Below are 25668 nucleotides of genomic sequence, written 5' to 3'. Positions count from 1 at the left end.
CCCTTCCCCCTTCCCCCTCAACCGCCGCCCCAGCCCCACGTGCGCGCAGCCCCACGAGGCGCCTCCAGCCCGCCAGCTTCCGAGGGGCGCGACCCCCAGCCACGTGGGGGCGGGGCCCGGCGGGGGCGGGGGGCGGTGCTCGCCCGCGGCCCCTCCTCCCGGCCCTCGGGCGCCCCTCCCCCGCCCGTGCGCGGCCCGCGGGCGGCGGGCGGGGGCGGGGGCGGGGTTGTTGTTGTGCCGAAGCCCCGCCCCCGCCCGCCCCCGGCCCATCTGTTCCCCGCGGGCCGCGGCGACATTGTGCGGGCTGGGCGGCCGGGCCGCCGCGCGATGGGCCCGGGGCAGCCGCCTCGGTAGCTCGGCCGGAGCGGCGCCGGGAGCGGGCGGGCGGCGGGCGCGGAGGCGGCGGCGCGGCCGGAGATGCGCCCCGAGGAGGGCGGCGCGGCCGGGCTGGGCGAGCTGCGCTCGTGGTGGGAAGTGCCGGCCATCGCGCACTTCTGCTCGCTCTTCCGCACGGCGTTCCGCCTGCCGGACTTCGAGATTGAGGTGCGCGGGCCGGGCCGGGGTCGGGGGTCAGAACCCGGGTGGGCTTCGGGGCGGCGGGGGCGCGCGGGGACCTCTGAGGGGCTGAGTCTGAGGGGCTGAGTGGGGGGCTGAGGGCGGGGAGCGCCCCAGGGCGGCCCGGGAGGGCGGGGGTCGGGGTCCGGGCTGAGGGGACCGGGCGGCGGGGAAAGTTGGGCCGTTACTCCCGGCGGCGTCCCTGCGAGCGCGGCGCGGGGCCGGGCGGCCGGGGGAGCGGACGGCGGGCTTTGTGGGGCCGGGCAGCGGGCGGGCGCCCCTGGCCGGCGCCCCGACCCCTCCCCCGGCCGCCTGGGGTCGAGCGCGCGCGGCCGGCCGGTGCCGCGGCCCCGGACAAAGGTGCGGCACCGGCGCGGCCGGGCGGGCGAGCGGGGCGGTGGGTCCGCCGCTCGAGGGAGGCGCGCCCGGCGGCGGAGGGTGCGCGCGGGCGGGCGGCAACAATGCGGCGGCCTCCGGGTGCGGGGGGCCCGGCGCCGCACGCCGTTTTCAAAGTTGGGACGTGACTCGGACGAGCACGGCTTTTTCTAAAAACGTGAGCGGGACGATGGCTCCCGCCGACTGAGGAGGAGAAACGACAGATTAGGGAATGCCGAGCGTCAGGACTTGTGCCCCAGCCGTCCCGAGGACCCCGTGTTTCCTTTTAGTTGGTGAAAATCCTCAGCACTTTAATTCTGCTGCTCAAAATGGTGGCTGCGGTGGGAGGTGTTGTGGTGACAATGCCGTGGTGGTGCCGCTAAACTTGCCCCTGCCCCATTTTCTCCCTGAAACGTAATAGGACTGAGGTGCTGCTGAATTACGGGTTTAGAGTTTAAGAACCCAGTCTAAAAATACTGTGGAAAAATTTCATCTTGCAAAAATCCATGTATTCCGATTTTGCTGACGGAAAAATAGAAGTAATCTTGCCCGAAGTTGTTACAGAAGTCGAGTAATCTATAAATAACGTTTTATGTTCTAAGTAATGAACCTGTGGTTTCTAAGTATTAGCAGCTTGAATTCCTAAAGGCAGTGTAACCTGATCTGAGAGGTCCAATCTGTGTGTATAACAGAAATGAAAAATCGTTGTTACAGGTGAATAATCAGGGCCACTTGAGATGCTTGTGTTCTCTTCGGAGCCCAGTATTTCTTGGAAGTGACACTTTTTTGGTGGTGGTTGTAGTTAAAATGTGTGCTATTTGAAGTGTATACAACACGAATGAATATTTGGAATCCAACGTGTACGTATTTTGGTAATTATCCGTATCTGTTTATAATTTGGAGATGTTGTTCCCTAGATGGATACCTAAGGATAGTGACTTTTACCTCTGCAGTCCTTGTGTAATCCTTTTCACATGTGTTTTGATGAATGCAAAGTTTAATAACAAAGTTTTCAGTAATTGTCAGAAATTAAAAATTTTAAAGTAATTTTTAGGCTTCTAGCAAATTTGACTCCGTTGAGTGCAGAACTCAGTGAGAACATGATCAATTTTGATTCTCTAAGTATAAGTAAATAAATTTATTTTTATTTTGCTTAAGTGATTTTTTTTTTTTAATCTAATAGTCTGTCCTGCAAGTTTGAAAAACAATCCCTTGGTTAGAGTTTATGATGCACTGGAAGAGCCTTTTTAAAAACAAACAAACAAGAAACAATACTACTCAGTTGGACAGCTGCAAAGGCCCTATAAAATCTTAATTTACTGCAACTTTAAAAGATAGAAATGATGAATAATACCAAGTGGTAGAAGCTGGCTATCAGCTTTTTTAGGAAACCACTTTTCAGCTGTGGGAAAGAACTCATCTTACCCTTGACCACCAAGCTAAACCCATGGATTTATAGAAAATTTAGGAAGCAGAATCTTCAAGGACTTGGCTTCTATTTATCTAAAGCAAGGCAATCTCTTAGATAGCTGAAGGGCTGGGAGCATTCATGCTGCAATTCTGCAAGAGGTCAAGACCTCCCACTTAGAGAACTGGTCCCCAAAGCATGGATATTTTTATTTTTGCATGTAAGAAAACCTTTTTACTCTGTTAATTAGCCTTGAATGTACAGGATTTCTTTAGAAGAGTCAATATACCAGATTCTTGTTTTTTGGGATATGTTTAGGGACTTGTATGTTGCTGCCCCCCAAATACGGGTCCTGTAATCATCAGACCAAAAATCTGCGAATGTGTAGATACACTTTAAGTTCAAAATTTCTGATTTTAAAAACAATGCATAATCATTATATAAGACTTGAGAATCATTATAGGTAAGAGAATTAAATCACCCATAATCCCGCCACTCAGAGATAAAAGCTGTTAACTGTTAACATTGTATCCCACCACTCAGGGATAAAAGCTGTTAGCTGTTAACATATTTAGAAATTCCCAAACATGCTCACACATGTATTTGTGCCCTGGATTAAGTGGTGTTTTAATTTTTCAGATGAGGAGATTGAGGTGTAGCTGGACAACAGTAGATGAATGATACTGAATTCAGTAGTTGGTATTATGAAATATCTATAACTAGCTGCTTAACTGGATGGATTACCAAAGAAGCTCATGGCACACCTTCTTTGCCTCAGAAGATTATCAAATTCAGAACCACTTCATTTATATCAAGTGTTCTATAATTGTTTTAACATTGTAGTGGGTTAGGCTGGTTACGTTTTGTCCTGATTCGAGAATGAAGAATGGTGAATTGATCTCCCGAAAGATTTAGTACTGGGACTTCCCTGGTGGTGTAGTGGTTAAGAATCCGCCTGCCAATGCAGGGGACATGGGTTCGAGCCCTGGGCCGGGGAGATCCCACACGCCGCGGAGCGACTAAGCCAGGACGCCACCACTACTGAGCCTGCGTTCCTGAGCCCGTGAGCCACAACTACTGAGCCTGCGTGCCGCAACTACTGAAGGCCACGTGCCTAGAGCCCGTGCTCCACAGCAAGAGAAGCCACCGCAATGAGAAGCCCGCGCACCGCAACAAAGAGTAGCCCCCGCTCGCCACAACCAGAGAAAGCCCGCGCGCAGCAACGAAGACCCAGTGCAGCCAAAAATAAATAAATAAGTAAATTTATTAGGGGGAAAAAAAAGATTTAGTACTAATTTTTTTTCCACTAGCCAAGTGATCTTTATACAGTGAATAGCGTGTCTTACTTAACCAGAGTAAGGTAAGGGACGATAAACCATCTTCAGTAATCTGGTCTGGAGTTAATCATGGTGGGTGTAGGGTTGCAGGGGGAAATCCCATCATAAACATTTTGGGCATATTTTCTCTAGAGAAGAAACCATGGGGCCTCCAGGTGGTTATTTGAAAATGGTCATGTAGAATTGTGTGTGGTTCATATAGTAGCGGCATGATGAAAATAATCTGATGGTCCTGTCTACTTTTTTTTCTTGAGCTTCCTGCTTTGAGTACAGAATCCTTTGCCTTCCTGGTTGTGGTTGTGTGTGGGTTAAGTCCCTCACCTCATCAGCATGATGATCTGGGGGCAGTGTCTTTAATTCAGATTCCTGTTGGTGTTTCCTTGGATCCAGCCTCTTGAATCAAGAGCTCTAGGTATGAATTATTAAACATGAAAGTAAGTGATAAAACTTGCTGAGAGTAACTTATTAGTACATGAGGCCTATCAGTGGTCTCTGAGCCTGGGGCCTAAGGATGGGTTATAGGAGATTTTGTGTTGGTGTACATATGTGTACTTTGTCACTTTCATCAAACTTTGAAAGAGATCCCAACCATACAAAGGCTAAAAGGCCTTAAACTAGATGAAAGATTTAAGTTGGCCTTGAATAGGGGAACCAGAAGGCTAGTTTCACAACACAAGATGCCCTGGACCAGGAGTTAGGAAACTTGAATTCTTATTACTAGCTTTGCCCCTACCTACCTCTGTGACCTTCAGCAGGTCAAATAGCCTAATGAAAAAGGACACTTGTATAGTACTTTGTACGTTTTCCAAATGTTATTTTATTCATAGCCATCCTTAACCATCACTGGGAGGTGGGAATTATCCTAATTTTGCAGATGAGGAAATTGGAAGGTTAGGCTAAGTTTCTTGCACAGACTCTCACCTGGATCTCAGGTTCTTTGGTACCAAATTCTTTGCTACTGCTGCTACATCGCACTGCTTCTACTTTAATTTTCACCATCTATAAAATGAAGGGCTAGACATAGAAGTGATGGCCAAGATTCCACAGTGCAAATGTACACTTCTTTGGTTCTTAATAACGTGGGGTACAGAAGATCCTTTTTAAAACTTCTGCCGGGGTGTCCCTGCTGGCGCAGTGGTTAGGAATCCACCTGCCAATGCAGGGGACGCGGGTTCGAGCCCTGGTCCGGGAAGATCCCACATGCCGCGGAGCAGCTAAGCCCATGTGTCACAGCTACTGAGCCTGCGCTCTAGAGTCCCCGAGCCACAACTATTGAAGCCCGCGTGCCTAGAGCCCCTGCTCGGCAACAAGATAAGTCACCGCAATGAGAAGCCTGCACACCGCAATGAAGAGTAGCCCCAGCTCTCTGCAACTGGAGGAAGCCCGCGCACAGGAAGGAAGACCCAACGCAGCCAAAAATAAATAAATAAAATAATTAAAAGAAAAACCAAAACTTCTGCTGAATACAGAGGGACAAGTTCATGATTTCATTTGTTTCTTTCAGCAAATAATTATTGAGCATTCATTATGTGCTAGATGCAGTGTATTAGGTGCTGGAGGTACAGATGTGAACATAACAAAAAAATATCTGCCCTCTTTAGTGGAAGGAGACAGATAATAAACAAATTGGCATAGAGAGAGCCAAGTTGAGGGGGTAGGTTGTTGGAATTTAAAATAGGGTGATTAGGTGTGGGTGGCCTCATTGAGAAGGATGGCATTTGAGCAGGACTGAAGGAAATAGGGGATTTAAGATTATTTAAAAACTAGTAGTTTGTGGGACTTCCCTGGCGGTCCAGTGGTTAAGACTCCACGCTTCCACTGCAGGGGTGCAGGTTCGATCCCTGGTCAGGGAACTAAGATCCCGCATGCCGCTTGGCACTGCCGAAAAAGAAAAAGAAAAATTAGTAGTTTGTCAGAGTAACCTATTGAATGGAAAATACCAGATGATAAATGTCTTCTAAGACTCAGGGTGTGCTCCTTCTCTGAGGAGGGAAGGCCAAGAACAGGATGGGAATTCCAGAGGGGCAGATCTTGAAACCCACAAAAGGGGACTGCTCCGTGAGAGTGTCACTCAACCCGAAGTGAACACTGGATCCTTTTGTGCTTAGACCAGTGTCTTGAAGAGGAAGTCCTCTTCTTCATCTTCACTTGCCTGCACGTGAAGCTTCAAAGCTTCAAACTGGGAGCTTCTCCAGTTGTAGAAAGGGTAATAACCTCTCATCTCTGAAGGACAGCCCATGTTAGCACCTGGCTTGCTCTACCACGGAAGTTCAGTTTGGTCTTGCTTGATTTTCTGGAACACAGAGGGAAGCCTAAAATACGACCTGGCAGCATGGCAGCATTTGGTACAACTGCCTGTCTGCCCTTTGATCAGGAGAGGCCGACTGCTGGACTCTCGCGGTGTGTTGGGCTGGGGGTAGGAATGAGGGGCTCTGGCAGAGTGCTGGAAGACCGCCAGCGTGCAGGGTGGTTTAGGTAAAAAGTGGGTGTGGACAGAGCCCAGGGGGACAGAGGGCACAGCTTCTGACTAGATGGTCTTAGATCTAGTTGATGGGATTGAAAATACTTTCAAAAGGGATCAAGCAGAGAGAGCCAAAAACCTGGACTGTGGGCCACCTCTGTCATTAACTGAAGCTGTGATCTTAGGCAGATCACTTGGTTTCAGATGCCCCAATCTATAAAAAGGCAATTGTGGACTAGGTGATTCCTAGGTTTTTCCTCTGTCCAACGTGCTCTGATTCCCTTCGGATGTTTCTCAGCTCGCAGGGCACAGGTAACTGATCCAGAAAGCCACCGACCTTCCTGGTTAGGACCAAAGTTATGAGCTGTGTTGGGGTCCGTGTCTTACAAATTAATTTTGTACCAAAGCTGCGAATCCATACTTGATGTGTTTGTGGATTATATGAATTTGTTTTTCTGTGGAGATCTTGTCTGCATATGCGTTACTTTGAGGGTAGCTTAATTGATGTTTTCACTGTCTTCGAGGTCCTCAAACTAAGATTTTGTATTTTGAGATTATGAGGAACTCTGGAGGATGAAGGTCTTGAATTGTGTTCTTTTCCGTTCGCTTCCGTTTGTTCACTTAAATTGAACAGCATTCACACTTAGAACTTTGAATGGAGACTGGTTGAAGGTTCTGGCCTGGGGCTCGCCTCTCATTTGACAGTGAAAGTTTCCAGATACCTGTTCTCCCCTTCCCCGTATTTTCCTGTTTCATTGGACTCTTTCTTGCATCCTTTCATCATGTCTTCTCTATAGGAGCCTCTAACAAATACTAGTTTATACCGGAAAACTCGGGAAGGTTTTTTCTCGTAGTTCTTAGATCGAGACAGGAGTAGTTGGATGGTGGTACCAAGCTCAGGATTCTCCCAACCTCGCACTATGACATTCGGGGCCGGACTACAGCCGCGTGAGTGGCGGGGCCGCGTGCAGCTAAGGACGTGGCGCCTCCCAGAGTCCGCCCTCCTCGGTCACACGAAGAACCCCGGGCCCTGAGGCGGGCGGGGGCCCCTCCCCACAGGGAGTCCGAGCCTGTGTGCGAGCCTGTGATGTTTTTGTGTGTCGGGTTGAAGGGAGTTAGTTGTGCTTGGTGTGCCGTCATCAGCAACTGCACGTCAGAAATCTGGGAAACAGATGCTTTGTTAATTCTTTTCTTGGAGTCGTTTAGGGGAAGAGGATAGGTTGGGGGGGGAGGTGCTGCGGAGAGGGCGCTGCGACTCCTGAGGGACGAAGGGGGGACCTCCCTCGGGCCTCCCGGGACCGGAGACGGCAGGGGGAGGGGGGCTAGCGTGTGTGCGTGCGCGCGACCCCGCCTGCCGGGACGCAGCCCCTCAGGCTGTAAGGGGTGTTTAATTGTTCCGCGGGGCGCGCGCCTTCCCGTGGGGTCTCCGCTCGTGCGGCACCGCGCGCGCGCGTCGTGGGTGCATACGCGGCTTCGCTTTGGTCGGGAGCGAAGGTTGCGTGGTGGCGGCCCGAGCCGTGTGCGGGACACGCTGCGGGCTCGCGGGCGCCCAGGAGTCCCCGCGGCCGGCGGTGTGGGGTCTGGCCCCTCCGCCACCTCGCCCGGCAGTGACTCGGTGACGCAGCTTATCCACACTCCCGTGGGAAACGGGGTGCGGCTTATGTAGAAACATACGAAAGGTTTCGTGCCCTGATCTCGCGTGGACTGGAAGATGGGCGTTTGGCTGGTCCAGGCACATGGTCGTGTTCTGGTACGTCTCACACTGTCATGGTCACTTCAACTTTGGCCCCCCGCCCAGCCGCTACGGCTTTCCGCGGGTGGCTTGGCTGCATGAGTGTGGCCCCTGGACTGAACGTGTGAATGGTGTCACCACAGACTGTGCCTCCTTCTGTGCCCCCCATGACCCCCCACGTAAGTGAAAACAGAGGCAGTGATGGAGCCACGGTTACTCTAAACTCTTCATGTTTTTAATGCTGAACCTTCAAATCAACTCCCGTTAATAATTGCCGAGAATGGAGTAAGTTCTTACAGCTGAGAGTGCTGTGATTGGTCGGCTGGAGTGGAGAGTGTTTTCTCCAGGCCAGGTGCTTTTCATGAACACCCCTCCCTGAGTCGTCATTGTTTCAGCAACAGTGCACTGAGGACAGTGATTTGCTTGACAGAAAATGTGTTAAATTAGCAGACCTATTTCTTTAGCAGATCTTTTCTCACCCCCATTCCCATTGTGTTTCTTCTGTTTCCCTGGAAGGTTGTGTTTGCAGAGTCTTTTAGGTGTGGGAGACAATTTTTATAATCGGTGTCCTGGAGTTCTTTGCTTAGGAGACACTGTTATATAGGGGAAAGGTGACTTAGAGCAATTTCACTTGTGCCATAATTAAGGGATTTAATTTTTTTTTCACTCTTAGGCTGGTATTGATTTGGGTTAGTATCCCACACATTGTTAGAACATTCCCCTCCCAACCCCCAACATCCAGTAAGGGAGGCTGGGTGCCTGCTTTAACAACATAATGGAAAATGTGTCTCTCAGAAACAATGTCGAGGATACCTGTGTCCTTATACCACTAGAGTTTCATCACTTTTGGTGATGGAGCCCTCTTCATTATCTATAACTCTACTTGGATTTCTGTACTACGGAAGTCTTCAAAGTGATAGTGGAATTACAAACAAAAGGAGAATCTAAAATCCCAGTCTCCTTTCTGTCATTGTCATCTTTATTAACATTAACGGCCCCAGAATAATTGCAGAGGTATGGGACCAGGTGGCTCTTCTGCTGCTGCCCTGGGGAATTAGAGTATGTTGTGAGGGAGGAAAGGGTGAATGGCTGGGCGGCAGCGATGGCTGCAGGAGCTCAGAGGCCACAGGGCTCATGAGTGACGTGCTTCTTGCGGAAGGCAGGGCTGGGAGGGGGGTCACAGTGAGTAAGCGCGGTGCGATCAGAGTTCTCTCATTTGGAGGGCTAGTGAAAAATGAGGTTGAGAGACAGGAGGTGGGACGCTGCAGCAAGCCTGGAATGCCAGGCCCACTCGTGTTAATCTTTTTTATTCAGGCAGTGAAGTTTTAGATAAGAATGACAACAAAGTTTTAGACTTAAGAATATCTTGGGTACTAAATGTTTTAGATTAAGTCTGGTATTGGTAACTGGGCCTAACTCTAGGAGTGGAGTGGTTGTGAAGTGCTGCAGGTAGCGGTAACAGGAAAGGACCTTCGTCACTGGCTTTGAATAGTGGGACTAGGTGACTGACGGTGTTGGGTGCATAAAGAGGGTGGTATCTGGTAAGGATGTTTTTGGCTGCAAGTAATGGAATGCTGTACTCACAGTGACTTAAAAAACACTGTGGACTGTCCTATAACACGTGGTCTGGAGGATCCTGGCAGGTATGCTGCTCAGTGGCAGTGTCCTTAAGCGCTCAGGCAGTGGTCTGCGAGTGGTTACAGGATGGTTTGCATAGCTCCAAGGTCTGCATTGCTGAGTGATGCAGGGAAGTACAGGAAAATTACAATTGAAAATCAATTGTACGTTGAGTTGGCAATTTGAAGAGGCTGGAGATGACTTCAGAGAAGGCTGTTGGGAAGAGGAAGAGGGAAAGGCTAAAACTACATTCTCCTGGAATGAGAGAGGAAAAGAGCTCTATAGGAGGCTTAAGAGAATGGTGGAAAAGAATGAACTTTTTAAAAAAAAATTATTTTATTTTATTTATTTTATTTATTTTGGCTGTGTTGGGTCTTCGTTGCCGCACGCGGGCTTTTCTCTGGTTGCGGTGAGCGGTGGCTACTCTTCATTGTGGTGTGCAAGCTTCTCATTGCGGTGGCTTCTGTTGTTGCAGAGCATGGGCTCTAGGAGCGCGGGCTTCAGTAGTTGTGGCTCACGGGCACAGTAGTTGTGGCTCACGGGCACAGTGGTTGTGGCTCGCGGGCTCAAGAGCTCTGGCTCAGTAGTTGTGCCACACGGGCTTAGTTGGTCCGTGGCCTGTGTGATCTTCCCAGAATAGGGCTCGAACCCGTGTCTCCTGCATTGGCAGGCGGATTCTTAACCACTGTGCCACCAGGGAAGCCCAAGAATGAACTTTTTAGAAAAACGTTTTCACAAGTAATATGTAATATTATAAAAAGAAACCCCAGTTCCTCCTAGGTTAATGTTTTAGCGCTGTACTGAAGAGGTCAACTGTAGGACAACCTATCTCCTGCTTTTTAAAGAAGAGTCAGCTTGTTTCCAAATTCTGCCCCCGTCTTATACTAGCAGTCCTCTTCACTCTTCTATCCCCTTCTGATTGTTGGGAGTGGGGTGGTAGTGACCCCACCCCTAGGATTGCCAGTTGCTCCTTGTTTTAGCTTCCTATATAGGAAAATGAAAATGAAAATCTGGGCGCAAAAGTGTACCCCTTTTATCATTAGAATTTTAGATTTACTTTTGCTTATCTATTGATTGTTTTGGAATTCTTCAGTTTTTAGTTTCTCTCTGTTAAGTATTTAATGATTTGTAAGAGTACTACTTAATGGGACTCTGATTCTTCCGTAATGGGAATTTATATACAAATAAGATAGTCAGGTATCAATGTGATACGTTCTTTCTAATCACAGTTCCCCACGCCTGGGGAAGTGACAGCTCAACAGAAAGGAGTAGTTCTTCTGTTTATTTGTTTGTCTTATCTGCCACCTAGCTCTACAAAAATTTTTGGAGGTTATCTGGCTGCTCTACCTGCCCTTTGCCCCTTTTCCCTCCTCCCGGCTGAAGTAAGTCTATATCCTGGCTGGTAATCTGACACATTTTGCAAGAAAAGATGAACTGGATCAATCAAATTCCCATTCTTGGGATTGTAACCTAGGAAATACGAGGGTTATCAAGTTAGTGTGGAAAAGCAGTTAAAAGGTCCCAGTGAGAAGCCACGATGCAAACCAAATTCTTGCATGTGAAGGAGCAGAAACTCGAGAGAGACCCAGCATTAGGGGAATTAATAGGAAGGCTCCAGCCCCAGCTCATTGGTGTCCATCCTGCAGGAACCCCCAAGCATCTGAGGGACTCTGTACTCCTTGCCCCCTCACTTTTCTCCATGTGCATGTATTAAATATTTTATAAACGTAGGCTCATACTTTTACATAGACTTCTGAATCCTGTTTTATTCAGTTAACAATATTACATGACACAGAATGCCCTTTCATAGCATACGTTATGACTTTAATAGCTGTGGAGCACTCATGCTCTGATTTATTTAACCAATCCTCAGTGGAGCATTGAGGTTATTTTTAGTTGTTTACTGTCGTAACAGCCATGAACAGAAAGATTTTTTTCTTCCCAAGATAGGATTAGTGTTTTTGTTCATTAGACTTCTCCTATTACCCTCTATATTTGAAGTCTTAAGTCTTGAATTTTCTTCATAGTCAATTTTTATCTTGCATTTCATAACAAAAGCTAACATGAATTTGGTGCCCACTGTGGGTACTCCAGGCACTGCTTGGTGTTTCTCATGCATCCATCTATCCTTTTTTAAAATTGAGATACAATTGACATACAACATTACTTTCAGGTGAACAGTATAATGATTCCATATTTGCATATGTTAAGAACTGATCACCACAGCAAGTCTAGTTAACATCCCACACTGCACATAGCTACAAATTTCTTTTCTTGTGATGAGAACTTTTTAAGATCTACTCTCAGCAACTTTTGCATGTACAGTACAATGTTATTAACCATAGTCACCATGCTGTACATTACATCCCCAGGACTTACTTATTTTATAAATGGAGGTTTGTGCCTGTTTACCCCCTTTACCCATTACACCCACCCCTGCTTCTGGGAACCACCAGGCTGTTCCCTGACAGTAAGTTGCAGACATGATACCCCTTACTCCTAAACATTTCTGTGTTTTTATGCCTTAAAAACACAGACATTTTCTTATATAACCATAGTGCAATTATCAAAATCAGGGAATTAATACTGAATAAAATTTCTAGATAATAGTATATCATATTGTCAACTGACCCAAAAATATTAATGTATAATTTATATATTTTTATGATTTTAAATACAGTATTATTTTAGAAATTATTTTGCTGGCTAGGGTTTTCAATCTAGGATCATGTGTTGCATTTAACTATTGGGCCTCTTTCAGCTCCGTTAGCCTAGAGTGGTTTTTCAGTTTTTGTCTTTCATAACCTTGACCTTTTGGAATTGGGACTGTCCCTCAATTTGGGTTTGTTGTATGCACTCTCATGATGAGATTCAGGTCCTGTGTTTTGGCAGGTGTACTAAAGAAGTGGTGTGTCCTTAGGGCATCATATCAGGAGTCACGTGATGTCACTTGGTCCCATGGTGATGGTTATTATTAACTTTCATTGCTTGGTTTGAGGTGGTGTCTGCCAGCTCTCTCCTCGGTGAAGTTACTGTTTTTCCCTTATAATTAATACATACTTGGTGGGGAGAGGCTATGTAAACATCCTGTTTCTCATCAAAATTTTACCCATTTTAATCCTTGCATGGTTCTTTGCCTGAGTCAATCAGTACATCGTAGTTGCCAAATAGTTATTTTCAAATTACATCATTCTTTTTACATTTATAAGTTGGCATTCATAGTTTTCATTCACAGATTTTAAGTGTTTGATTCAAAACTGTTTCTGGTGTCTGATAAGCGTATAATTTTATAAATTTCTTGGAAATTTCATCTAAGTGGATAAGCATTTGATATAGTAATTTTCACAAAGTGAAATAATTTTTTAAAGCTTCAGATCTTATTTTTTCTTTATTCTTTGAGAAGTTTCAAACATACAGTGAAGTTTGAAGACAAATATAGGTGAGCCCTGCATACCTTTACTTTAGATTCACCGGTTGGTAACATTTTACCACATTAGCTTTATGTTTTCTTTTCTTTTTAATTTTGATTTATTTACTTATTTTTAATTAATTTATTTATTTTTGGCTGCATTGGGTCTTCGTTGCTGCGCGCGGGCTTTTTCTAGTTGTGGCGAGCCGGGGCTACTCTTCGTTGCAGCGCGCGGGCTTCTCATTGCGGTGGCTTCTCTTGTTGCCGAGCATGGGCTCTAGGCACACGGGCTTCAGTAGTTGTGGCACGCAGCCTCAGTAGTTGTGGCTAATGGGCGCTAGAGTGCATGCTCAGTAGCTGTGGCGCACGGGCTTAGTTGCTCTGTGGCATGTGGGATCTTCCCAGACCAGGGTTCGAACCCATGTCCCCTGCATTAGCAGGCAGATTCTTAACCACTGCACCACCAGGGAAGTCCCAGAGGGATAGTTTTTAAGCAGGTTGAAGCCAACCCATTTATCCTAGTAATGAAAAATTGGTAAAATGATTTAAATTTCAAGCTGCAAGTATATTAGGTGAAATAATAAGGAAAAAAGAGAGTTCATTGGAATAATACTGGCTCCAGTCCAGGCTGTGCTTAAGGTGTGGACAAGCTACCTCACTGAGCCTCAGCTTCTTCGTTGGCAAGTTTCTGGCTTATTCCATAGGGTTATGCTGAGATTCAAATGAGCTGAGGCATAGGAGGGCCTGGCGCACACAGATTTCTACACCTGGTAACTATTATTAAGTTTTTTTTCTCCTTTTAGGTTTTTTTTTTTTTTTTTTTTGCGAGACATGTGGGATCTTCTCCTACCAGGGCTCAAACTGTGCCCCCTGCAGTGGAAGCGTGGAGTCTTAACCACTGGATCACTAGGAAGTCCTCATTTTAAATTTTGAATTATGATAATGTTTTAACAGAATCATTTGGAAGAAAGGAATTAAATAATAAAGATATGTTTGTGAGATTACTCATTTACTTATTTTGAAGTCAAAAGGCAATAAAATTGTAGAAAGAAAATCAGTCACATGCTTACGTGGATTAAAGTGATTGCTGAGTACAGGTTTTTAATAGCTTTATAGAGACATAATTCATATTCCATACAATTCACCCACTTAAAGAGTATAATTTTGGTTTTAGTGTATTCATAGATGGGTACAGCCATTACCACAGTCAATTTTGGAACATTTTCAGTACCTCAAAAAGAACCCATACTCTTTGCTGTTACCACCTCTATTTCCCATCTCCCTCCCCAGCCACGGGCAACCACTAATTTACTTTGTTTCTATAGATACCCTCTTCTCAGTTTTCATAATGAATGGGATCATACAGTATGTGGTCTTCTGTGACTGGCTTTTTTCACTCAGCATCATTTTTTCAAGGCTCATCCATGTTGTAGATCAGTACTTCATTCCTTTTCATAGCTGAATAATAACATCCCATTGTATGGATATATTGTACTATATTTACCTGTTGGTGGATATTTAGGTTGTTTCCACCTTTGGCTTTATGAACAGTGCTGCTATGAACATTGGTGTACTTTTTTGTGTGTGGACACGTTTTCAGTTCTCTTGGGTATATACCCAGGACTGGAGTTGCTGGGTCATATGGTAACTGTGTTTGATCATTTGAGAAACTGCCTGTTTACCAAAGAGGCTGTACCATTTTCTGTTCCTACCAGCAGTATATGAGGGTTCCAGTTTCTCCACATTCTTGTTATCTGACTCCTTGAGTCTAGCCATCGGGTTAGTGTGAAGTAGTATCTCGATGTGGTCTTGATGTGCATTTCCCTGATGACTAATGATGTTGAGAGTCTTTTCATTTGCTTATTGGCCATTTATGTATCTTTCTTGGAGAAATATATATTCAGATTCTTTGCCCATCTTAAAATTGGGCTGTCTGCATATTATGGAGTTATAAGAGTTCTTTATATATCCTACATATAAGTTCCTTATCAGATATATGATTTGCAAATATTTTCTCCCATTCTATGGGTCGTCTTTACTTTCTTGATGGTGTCCTTTGAAGAACAAAGTTTTTTTTTTTTTCCCCATAATTTCTTCAATTTTTCTTTTTGGCGCACCACGTGGCTTGCAGGATCTTGGTTCCCCAACCAGGGGTTGAACCCACGCCATAGCAGTGAAAGAGCCGAGTCCTAACCACTGGACCGCCAGGGAATTCCCTGAAGAACAAAAGCTTTAAATTGATCTATTTTTTCTTTTGTTGCTCATGCTTTTGGTGTCATATCTAAGAATCCTTTGCTAAATCCAAGATCATGAAGATTATACCCCATGTTTTCTTCTGAGAGTTTTATAATATGTAGTATAGTTTTATAGTATTTTGGTCTTTGATCCACTTTGCATTAATTTTTGCTTATGACGTGAGGTAAGGGTTGAACTTCATTCTGTCTCAGGTGGCCGTCCAGCTGCCCCAGCACCATTTGTTGAAAAGACTGTTCTTTCCCCATCAAAGTGTCTTGGCACCCTTGTCAAACATCAGTTGGCCATGGATATATATATAGGTTTATTTCTAGACCCTGAATTCTGTTTCACTGATCTGTATGTCTGTCCTTGTGCGAGTACTAACACTGTCTTGATTAATGATGCTTTGTAGTGAGTGCTAAAATTAAGGAGTGTGGGTCCTCCTCTGTTCTTTTTCAGGATTGTTTTGGCTACACCAGGTACCTTTAGAATCGGTTTGTCAATTTCTGCGAAGATAGCAGCTGGGATTCTGATACGGATTTGGTTGAATCTGTTGATCAGTGTAGGGGGTATTGCCATTTTAACAATAAGTCTTCTAATCCATGAACATGGGGTGTTTTCCCATTTTTAATTTCTTTGAACAATGTTTTATAATTTTCTGAGTGTAACTTTTTGTGCTTCTTTTGTTAAATGTATTCTGAAATATTTTCTTTTTGATGCTATTTGTGAGTGGAATTGTTTTCATTTTCAGATTGTTCATTAACATTTTGTTTTAAAATCAATTTTATTAACTGTAATTTAAATACAGTAAAGTTACACCTTTTTAAAATGTGTTGAGTTTTGACCAATGCATGCACCCTAGTAACAACCACTACTCCAATCAAGATATAGAACATTTGGGGGGGGGTTTCCCTGGTGGCGCAGTGGTTAAGAATCCGCCTGCCAATGCAGGGGACACGGGTTCAAGCCCTGGTCCGGGAAGATCCCACATGCCGCGGAGCAACTAAGCCTGTACGTCACAACTACTGAGCCTGCGCTCTAGAGCCCTCGAGCCACAACTACTGAAGCCTGTGCGCCACAACTACTGAAGCCCACGTGCCTGGAGCCCGTGCTCCGCAGCAAGAGAAGTCACTGCAATGAGAAGCCCGTGCACCGCAACAAAGAGTAGTCCCAGCTCGCAGCAACTAGAGAAAGCCCGCATGCAGCAACGAAGACCCAACGCAGCCGAAAATAAATAAATCTATTAAAAAAAAAAAAACCTTTTGGGGGAGTTCTCTGGTGGTCCAGTGGTTAGGACTCTGTGCTTTCACTGCCGAGGGTGTGCGTTCGGGTTCCATCCCTGGTCAGGAACCTTTCTGTCCCCGCCAGATTTTCTTTGTGTCCCTTGGCAGTTGACTCCCACTTTGGTTTCAGACAATCACTGATCTGCTTTCTGTGACTATAGATTAGTTGGCCATTTCTAGAATTTCACATAAATAATCTTACGGTCTGTGTTCCTTTGTATCTGGCTTCTTTCAGTCAACATGATTTTAAGATGCATCCATATAGTTGTGTGTCTCAGTGGTTAATTTTTTAACTGCTAAATAGGATTCCATTGTATGGCTGTACTGCAGTTTATCCAATTTCCTGTTGTTCTCCTATTGATGGACATTTGGGTTGTTTCCAGGTTTGGCAACTATGAATATAAGTGCCGAGTATATTCACATATACATATATCACAAGTCTTTGTGTGGATATTTGTTCTCAGTTCTCTTGAGTAAATACCTAGCTGTGACTTGCTGGGTCGTATGTAAGTGTATATTTAACTTTATAAGAACCTGCCAAATTGTTTTGCAAACAAATTTCCTTTTAAACTATTTTAATTGATGTATAATTTATATATATGAACACCCCCATGTTTGGTGTACGTTTCTGTGGCTTTTTACAGTTGTATAACCACTACCCCAATCAAGGTATAGCACAGCGTCATCCCGCAAGAAATCTTCCTTATGCCACTTGGTAATTGACCATTTCCTCTAGCCCTAGGCAGTCATTTACGCTGTCGTATAAGTGGAATCGTACAGTATGTAGCCCTTTGAGTTTGGTTCTTTTACTTGGCAGAGTGCTTTTGAGGCTAGTCCCTGTTGTGGCATGTGTCAGCGCTTCGTTCCTTTCATTGCCCAATAATATTCCAGTGTTGGGGCAAACCAGTTTGTTTATCCATTCACCAGTAGAAGAACGTTTGAGCTGTTTCTAGTTCAGGCGATCACACATAAAGTTGCCTAAGCATTCACACACAGCTGTTAGCCTGAATACCTAGGAGTAGGATTGTTGAGTCCTGGTAAATGGGCGGTTCACTTTGGAGAACAGTTTGGCAGTTTCTGGTGTTCCCCTCCAGCAGTGTGTGAGCCTCTCAGTTCCTCCGCATCCAGTGTTGGTTACCGTCAGTGTTGTTTTGAAAGCTGTTCTAATAGGTGTGTACTGCTATCTCATTGTGTTTTGAATTTACATTTATCTCATAACTAATTGTACTGAGTGTTTTTCCATGAGCTTATTTGCCATCCATATACTTTGGAGAAGTATCTTTTAAAATCTTTTGCCCATTTGAAAAATTGGGTTGTTTTCTTAATATTGAGTTTTGAGAGTTTTTCATTTATTTGCAATAGAAGTTCTTTATAAGATACACACTGGGAAAATATTTTCTCCTATTCTAGGGCTTGTCTTTTTTAACAGTGTGTCTCGCTCTTTTTTTTTTTTTTTTTTTTTTTTTGGCCGCACCTTGTGGCTTGTGGGATCTCAGTTCCCTGACCAGGGATTAAACCTGGGCCACAGCTGTGAAGGCCCGGAATCCTAACCACTAGGCCACCAGGGAATCCCTCAACAGTGTCTCTTGAATGGCAGAACATTTTAACTTTGAGAAGTCCAACTTAATCCAGTTTTTCTTTTTTGGGTCATGCTTTTGGCATCATATTTAAGAAATCGTAGCCTAACCTAAGATCACCAAGAATTTCTTCTGTGTTTTCTTCTAGAGGTTTTATAGTTGATTTTCACATGTTTTGTTGATAGTGTATGAGAAGTATTTTTATTGCTCTTCATTTAATTTCTAAGAAGTAAGTGGTATTTTTCTATTTGCATGGAACTGTTTTGTCTGGGGCAGTCTAGAGGACTAATCCTTAGAAGTAAAGTTCTGATTTCTTTTTCCAGCTTAATTCTGGAGCATAGAGAATCATTCTGTGTTGGAAAAGACAAATCTTCCTTCTAGGTTGTTGAAGGGGGATTTTCCTCAGAAGTGGGCTGCAGAGGTGCTGCAGAAGCGTTGGCACTGTGTGTGTTAGCTTTTCCTCTGAAGGAAGGAATTTGATGATGACAATAAAGAGATTATTGAAATAGTTGGTACAAGATCATTTACAAAGCAGAAACAATCAGTTTGCTTATTTTACAGTCGATTCCTCAAGTACTTAATGATTAATGGGATAAAAAGTTGTGAATGCGCACTCATATGCAGATTAGTACAAGTAAAACTGGAGAAATCGGAAAAAGATCAGTGGATGGTATTGATGTCACTACCCTACCCTGGTGGTAATGCTGTAGTTGTGGAGAATGTTAGTGCTGGAGGAAAGTGAGCAAAGTGCACAAGTTTCTCTGTATTATTTCTTAGAACTGCATATGAATCTGTTAATTATGAAAATGTCAGTTAAGAAAGTAAGACTGGGTTCAAGGTCTCAGAGCCAGAAGGTACTTTGGTGGTCATGCCTCAAGTGAGTGATGCACACCCAAAAATGTGGACTAAGTAGCTCACCCAAGGTTACTTGGCTAGTTAATGGCAGCACTGGCTAGTTAATGGCAGCACTAGTTCTTCTGAATGACTGTCCACGTGAGCAGTTACACAGAACCAGGACATGAAAGAGAAGCAGGAGCTAGAAGCAGAGGTCTTGCAGCCTCGGAGAGTTCGAGGTTTGGAGCCTGTACTTCATTGTGTGGCTGTGCTTTTTTTTGTTTGTTTTTTTAATATTATTTATTTGGCTGTGCTGGGTGTTCGTTGTGGCGTGCAGGATCTAGTTCCCTGACCAGGGATCGAACCCAGGCTCCCTGCATTGGGAGCAAGGAGTCTTAGCCACTGGACCACCAGGGAAGTCCCTGGCTGTGGTGTTTTCAGTGTGTAGATTAAACACTTCATCTGAAGCTGTTAACATTAGAATGTTCTTGAATTACATCAAAAAGTCTGTTCAGTGGAGAAGAGGAATCAGTAAGTCCATTATTTTGATGTTGCGTAGACAAATCACTTGATTATGTGAATTTATTTTTTAATTTTTAATCTTGAAAGATTTCAGACCTACAGAAAATTTGAAAGAATGGTACAATTAACACCCGAATAGTGTTCATTTAGATTCAACAGTTATCATTTTCCACATTTGTTTCTCTTTTCTCTTTCCCTCTCTCTCTCTGTATGTGTATATACACACTGTATATAAACACAAAATATTCACTTTTTTGTCATGCATATGTCATGACATTTCAGTCTTAAATACTTAAGCATACGTTGCCTAAGAATAGTATAAAAATAAGAATGTTCTATACAACCACAATACTATTAATAGTTCTAAGGAAAATTAAAAACTGCTTCATAATATTACTTAATAATATTGCATAACATTATCTAATATAATATTCAGACCCTTACCCTGCCCCCATCACAAAAATATCCTTCATCGTTGGTTTGGTTTTGGTCAAGGTTTCATGCTTTGCACCTGGATATGATTTAATTTCTTTTCATCTAGAGTAGTCCCTTGACTTTTTGCTTTTCGTACCCATTGAAGAGTCTCGGTCAGTTGTCTTATAGAATATTCTGTGTTTGGGATTTTTCTGTTAACTCAAGATTAGATTCAAGTTAAACATTTTTGTTGAGACTACTTCATATGTGTTGTGGGGTACATACTGTTTCACATCAGAAGCTGCATAGTTTCAAGTTGTTTACTGTTAGTGATACTTATTTTGATCACTTGGGTAAGGAAATTTATCTTTTTGATTGAGAAGAAGAGAAACCTACTAACATCACTTAATCAAGTTATCCTTGAGAGGATAGCTCTGTACCCTGACAGGTACCAGAAAGTGAGGCAAAAGATGTAGTCACTGCCCACAAAATTGAAGAGCTAGTTGGAGATATTATAGAGATAGGTGTTCAAACAGACTGTTGTAGTACAATAAGATGTTTGTTAAAATGGAAGTGTGCGCAATATAGCAGAAGCTAGTAGCTTAAAAAAAAACCAAATTAATAGCTGAGCCTGTCGAGGGGAATTGGGAAGGTTTCACAGCTTCCCCAGAGCCTGGAAGGCTGGCTGCAGAGTCAGCAGGGGGGTAGGTAGAGAGAGAGGGTCATTTGGCAGGGGTGACAGCCTGTGTGGGAGCATGGAAGAGAGACAGTGTGCCAGAGAGGGAAGGGAATATGGGTATTGTAGGACCATCTTTGCAAGGTGGATGGGGGTGCAGGAGGTGAGGCTAGGTTAGTGCTGAGGCGATGGTTAGATAGGAAGATTATTTGGTTTTATCCTGAAGGTTGGGGTTTTCAAACTTTTAAAGCCGTGAATCACTTCGTTAAAAGGAAATCTTATGCAGGAACTCAATATATAAAACATAAAAATGGAGCACTGTTTGAAAATTGCCGTAGGTGATGAACTATTATAGTTTGAGCAGGGGAGAATGATGTGATTTAGTGTTTAGAGCAGGTCTGGCATATATAATCTGTGTGCAGTAAATATTTGTTGGTTGAATGGAGAGTAAAAAGTTCAGTTCTCTCTCAGTATAGAATGAGCAGATCGGAACCAGAAAGACAAATTACCAGGCTGTGGCAGTGGCCTAGGTGAGAGCTGACGGGACCTGAACTCCAGATCGAATGAGGCTGCATATGAGGGTTGGAGACGGTTGGACAATGGCTGAGTGTCTAGCACAGTGGTCCCAGTCCCACCCACGGTGCCATGTCATTCCCAGGGAGTGTTCCGGGAATTTGTGGAGGCATTTTTGGTCCCAGAGATCTGAAGGCAGTACTGGCATTTTGTGGATGGGGGCGGCGTGCTAGATGTCATACAGGGCTCAGGACATCCCCACAATGAGGACTTCACCCCCAGCTTAAGAGCTTTCATGTAGGTGAAGAAAAAAATTGGAATCTAAATCCAAACTTCCGTTTTATATGTAAACACAAGATAATTTTTGCAGTGTTTTAACATATATCAAAATTTTTAGGAATGCGACCGTTCTTTTTTTTTTTTTTTTAAGTATTTATTTATTGATTTTGGCTATGCTGGATCTTCGTTGCGTCATGCGGGTATCCTTTTTTTTAGTTGCGGCATATGGACTCTTAGCTACGGCATGCAGGATCTTGTTCCCTGACCAGGGATGAACCCGGGCCCCCGGCATTGGGAGCATGGAGTCTTACCCACTGGACCACCAGGGAAGTCCTGGAATGTGGCTGTTCTGAACCAAGAGAAGCTTATAGTGTTTTGTTTGGAACATTGCTGAGAGTTTTTCACCATTTCAGGACATCCTATATCATATTTTACTCATCATCGGTCATAGTTGAATTGCTTACACTACAGCCGTGTGTCGGTCTGCGTTCTTACCTTTGGGTTCTGTTTTAACAAGTGACTGACTACTGTGTCTTGTAGTGAATCCATGCTTAAGCATTTACATTTTGAAATGTATTTTATGACATATTTCATTTTGTGTCTCTTCTTGACTACAGTTGAGGTAATATATCAATTATGTTATATATGACCAGTGATGAGTAAGATACAATATAGGATGTTCTGAAATGGTGAAAAACTCTCAGCAATGTTCCAAACAAAACAGTATAACCTTCTCTTGGTTCAGAACAGTCACATTCCTAAAAATGATGGATGTAGGAAGGCTTTATTATCTATGAGTTTTACATCAGGATAATGTGGGGCATGTCAGAACTGTGCTATGAGGAGGGGAGTGCAGGGTCTGACAGGGGAAGCATCTCCTGTCTTCTGTGAGTTCTAGGATTCTGGCTTGGGGACTGCCTGCATGTTGTTACTCTTAATTGAGATGAGGATTGGGTCTGGGGTGAAGGTAGTAAGCGTGGGGCACGCAGAGAGAGGTTGGGCTTACATGCGACCTTGAAGTAGAGATGTGTGGTAGAAATTGTGAACGGGGATTTGGAGATCAGGAGGAAAATAACAGTTAACGTTTATGGAGAGTGAGGTGGTTAAGAAACAGGTTGTGGAACCAGCTTGGGTTTGTTTCCTGTTGCCATGCTCCGTACCTGTGTGACATTGCACATTGACATTGACTGCTCTCACACCCAGTTTTCTCATCTTCAAAAATGGGAATAATAGTACCTACTCATTGAATTCATGTGGGAATTAAGTGCCTTAAAACAAGTCAGATACCTGAATAGTGCCAACTTAAAAGTTGTACTCAAATTAGCTATTATTATTCACCAAAAATTCAGTAAGTGCCAAGAATTATAAATTAACATATGAATTATGTCATCTGGTCCTTACAAAACAATATTTTTATGAGGAGACTGAGGCTTAGGGAGATTTACTGTAGATTTGGGAGTCATAAATTGTACAGTAAGTAATAAGCCTGAATTGGATAGGATCGAATCAAATGCTGTGAGGCCTTTCTCTTCCGTCTGTGATACTCAGACCGGCAGCAGCAGCACCGCTCGGAAGCTTGTCAGACATGCAGCATCTGAGGCCTCACCCTCTGTTTACTGTGTCAGACTCTGAATTTAGATAAAGTTGCCAGGTGGTTCCTGTGCCCCTCAAAGCATGAGAAGCTTTGGGCTCAGAGATGTGAGCTGGTCTAACCCAGCAGGGGTAGAAAACAAGGAAGCCTTGTTAGGTGGTGTAGTAGAAGGCTCAGGCGGTGGACCACCAGGTTGGGCCCTGTCCCTCGCTCCAAGTTTTAGCTTTGGGACTTTGGCAGGTCTCTTTCATTCTCTGGACCTCAGTTTTTTCATCTTTAGGTGAGGCAAGTTGTCTTTCAGCTCTAACATTTTGTGGTTCTATGTTCTGGGTCTTCTACTGGGAAGATACTTCTGCAGAATGCTTAGGGTTTGGATGGTGTGAGAGGTAAGTGGTGATCTGGGTAGGAGGGTCAGCAGAAGTACACTGAGGAATGAGTATACCATGAATGGAAATGGTGGATTTTACTAAAGTAAATATATTTTAGTATAATTTCATCCTTTCTGAATTTTGTCCAGAAATCTTAAGATTCAAGAGATACGTTCTTTAAGCATGTCTTTAAATTTAATGCTGGCATGTTGATGCTCATGTGGTAATTACTTTTTCGTTATTCAGCTTATTGTAATTCTCAAGTTAACATAGTATATTTGGATATATTTTATATTAAGTTCTAAAACAGTATTATTCTTTAAAAAAAAATCTAGAAGTCAGATTTGGCTTCCACATTTGTCTGCGCTTTCTCATTTTCCTTTAAACTTCCTGAGGGCACTGACAGTGTCCACTGCTTCTTTGTACCTACAGGGATGATGTCTAGAATAAACACATTTTAGTGTGCTTAGGTATTAGATAACGTTTTATTTATTTCTAAATGTAGGCGAGCCACTTTTTAAAAAAATTTTATTTATTTTTGGCTGTGTTGGGTCTTTGTTGCTGTGTGCGGACTTTCTCTAGTTGCAGTGAGCGGGGGCTACTCTTTGTTGTGGAGCACGGGCTCTAGGCATATGAGCTTCAGTAGTTGCAGCACCTGGGCTCAGTAGTTGCAGCACGCGGGCCCTAGAGCGTGTGGGTTTCAGTAGTTGCGGAGTGTGGGCTCAGTAGTTGCGGTGTGCAGGCTCTAGAGCGCAGGCTCAGTAGTTGTGGCGCATGGGCTTAGCTGCTCTGCGGCATGTGGGATCTTCCCGGACCAGGGCTCGAACCCGTGTCCCCTGCATTGGCAGGCGGATTCTTCACCACTGTGCCACCAGGGAAGTGCCAGATGATGTTTTATTTGTGTTTGATTTACACATTTTTCCTAAAAATGTATTAACTTCTTTGAAGTTGAAAAATCTAGATCTTTTCCCCTTGAGTGTAGTTGCAGTGTAATCTTTAGGATTGCCCTCAATTTTTATGCCAAACTCAGGTTGAGTGACTGAGGAAAAGGGGTTTGTATTATAGAAAGCAGAGAAAGGTATGTGGGAAGTGGAGAGCTCAGTGACAGGCAGCCACAGAGATGTGCTGGAGTAGGTGGAAGCGGGTGTTTTCGGTGGATGGGGAGGTGGAAGGTAACTGACTGGTGCTATTCAGTTAAGGTTAAGGTAGCCAGAGACCACCACCTCCCAACGCTTCTTCTTTCCTATCCCCTAGGAGGCCCTTTGAAATGTCCTACTTCTTGCAGGTCACTTCATTTTGAAATGCTTGTTTTAAAGAGGGGCTGCGTTCTGACTCCTGTGCTGGCTGCCATCTGCTTTTCTCCCAGGTTTAGGAGCATAAGGCAAGCCAGCAAGCCGGGAACGCTAGAGAGAGGGGAGAGGTTGTTCTGAAGGGGGATGGAGGTTGGTTGTTCTCTAAGTAGCTGGCTGCATATCTGGGTAATTGTAATCTCATCTGTCTTTGTAGAGGTGGTTGGCAGGACCCCAGGAGAGCCTTGTCCTTGCAGGATAGACTTATAGAACAAGTGTGGCTATGATTCAGAACCCTCCTCTACTCCAAAGAAAAAATATTCTGGGGGAAGGGAGGGGTAGATGGTGGAAATTGGCAGCTGAAGAGGTTTTGATGGTGGATTAGTCTGTTTCTCCATAGCACTGCTTGATATTGGAGGACCAGAAGAATATTTTATCAATTTAATTAATTTTGAAAAACAGCTCTTTTGATGTGTAATTGACGCACAATAAACTGCGTATGTGTAGAGCTTGATAAGTTTGGATGTATGTATAGACTTGTATGTCATCACCAGGTGTCCATGGCCCCCAGGAGTTTCCTGTGCCCCTTTGTGATCCTTACCTCCTCCCGTCCTTCCCCACCCTCCTTTCCCAGGTAGCACCAGATCTGCTTTCTGTCACCTACATTAGTTTGCATTTTCCCAGAATTTGGTAGAAATGCCATCACACAGTATGTACTCTTTGGGAGAGGGGACGATGTGCTTAGTCAACTCAGCATAATTAGCTTGAGATTCATCCACGTTGTGGCATATGAAGTAGTTCATGTCTTTTTTTTTTAAATTTTATTTATTTATTTATTTATTTATTTATTTATGGCTGTGTTGGGTCTTCGTTTCTGTGCGAGGGCTTTCTCTAGTTGCGGCAAGTGGGGGCCACTCTTCATCGCAGTGCGCGGGCCTCTCACTATCGCGGCCTCTCTTGTTGCGGAGCACGGGCTCCAGACGCGCAGGCTCAGTAATTGTGGCTCACGGGCCCAGACGCTCCGCGGCATGTGGGATCTTCCCAGACCAGGGCTCGAACCCGTGTTCCCTGCATTGGCAGGCAGATTCTCAACCACTGCGCCACCAGGGAAGCCCCAGTTCATGTCTTTTTATTACCGAATACTTTCCCCCTTTATGGGTTTACCGTGATTTGTTTATCTAGTTCACCTGTTA

General features: G+C 44.4%; 1 protein-coding gene across 4 annotated transcripts in view; it reads left to right on the top strand.

The window, feature by feature from the left end:
- The first annotated feature begins 260 nt into the window (after positions 1–260).
- CECR2 (CECR2 histone acetyl-lysine reader) overlaps positions 261–25668 on the top strand; it is a 162581-nt gene continuing 137173 nt past the window's right edge. For all 4 annotated transcript variants that reach the window (XM_082350487.1, XM_082350486.1, XM_082350485.1 and 1 more), the window contains exon 1: positions 261–543. In XM_082350487.1, coding sequence (XP_082206613.1) covers positions 418–543 — 126 coding nt within the window. In that variant the 5' untranslated portion in view covers positions 261–417. The remainder of the gene's footprint in view (positions 544–25668) is intronic.

Source organism: Balaenoptera borealis, assembly GCF_965194805.1.
Source record: "Balaenoptera borealis genome assembly, chromosome: 13".
Lineage (NCBI taxonomy): Eukaryota > Metazoa > Chordata > Mammalia > Artiodactyla > Balaenopteridae > Balaenoptera > Balaenoptera borealis.
The sequence above is the reverse complement of the archived record's forward strand: the minus strand, read 5'-3'. Positions and strand labels throughout refer to the sequence as shown.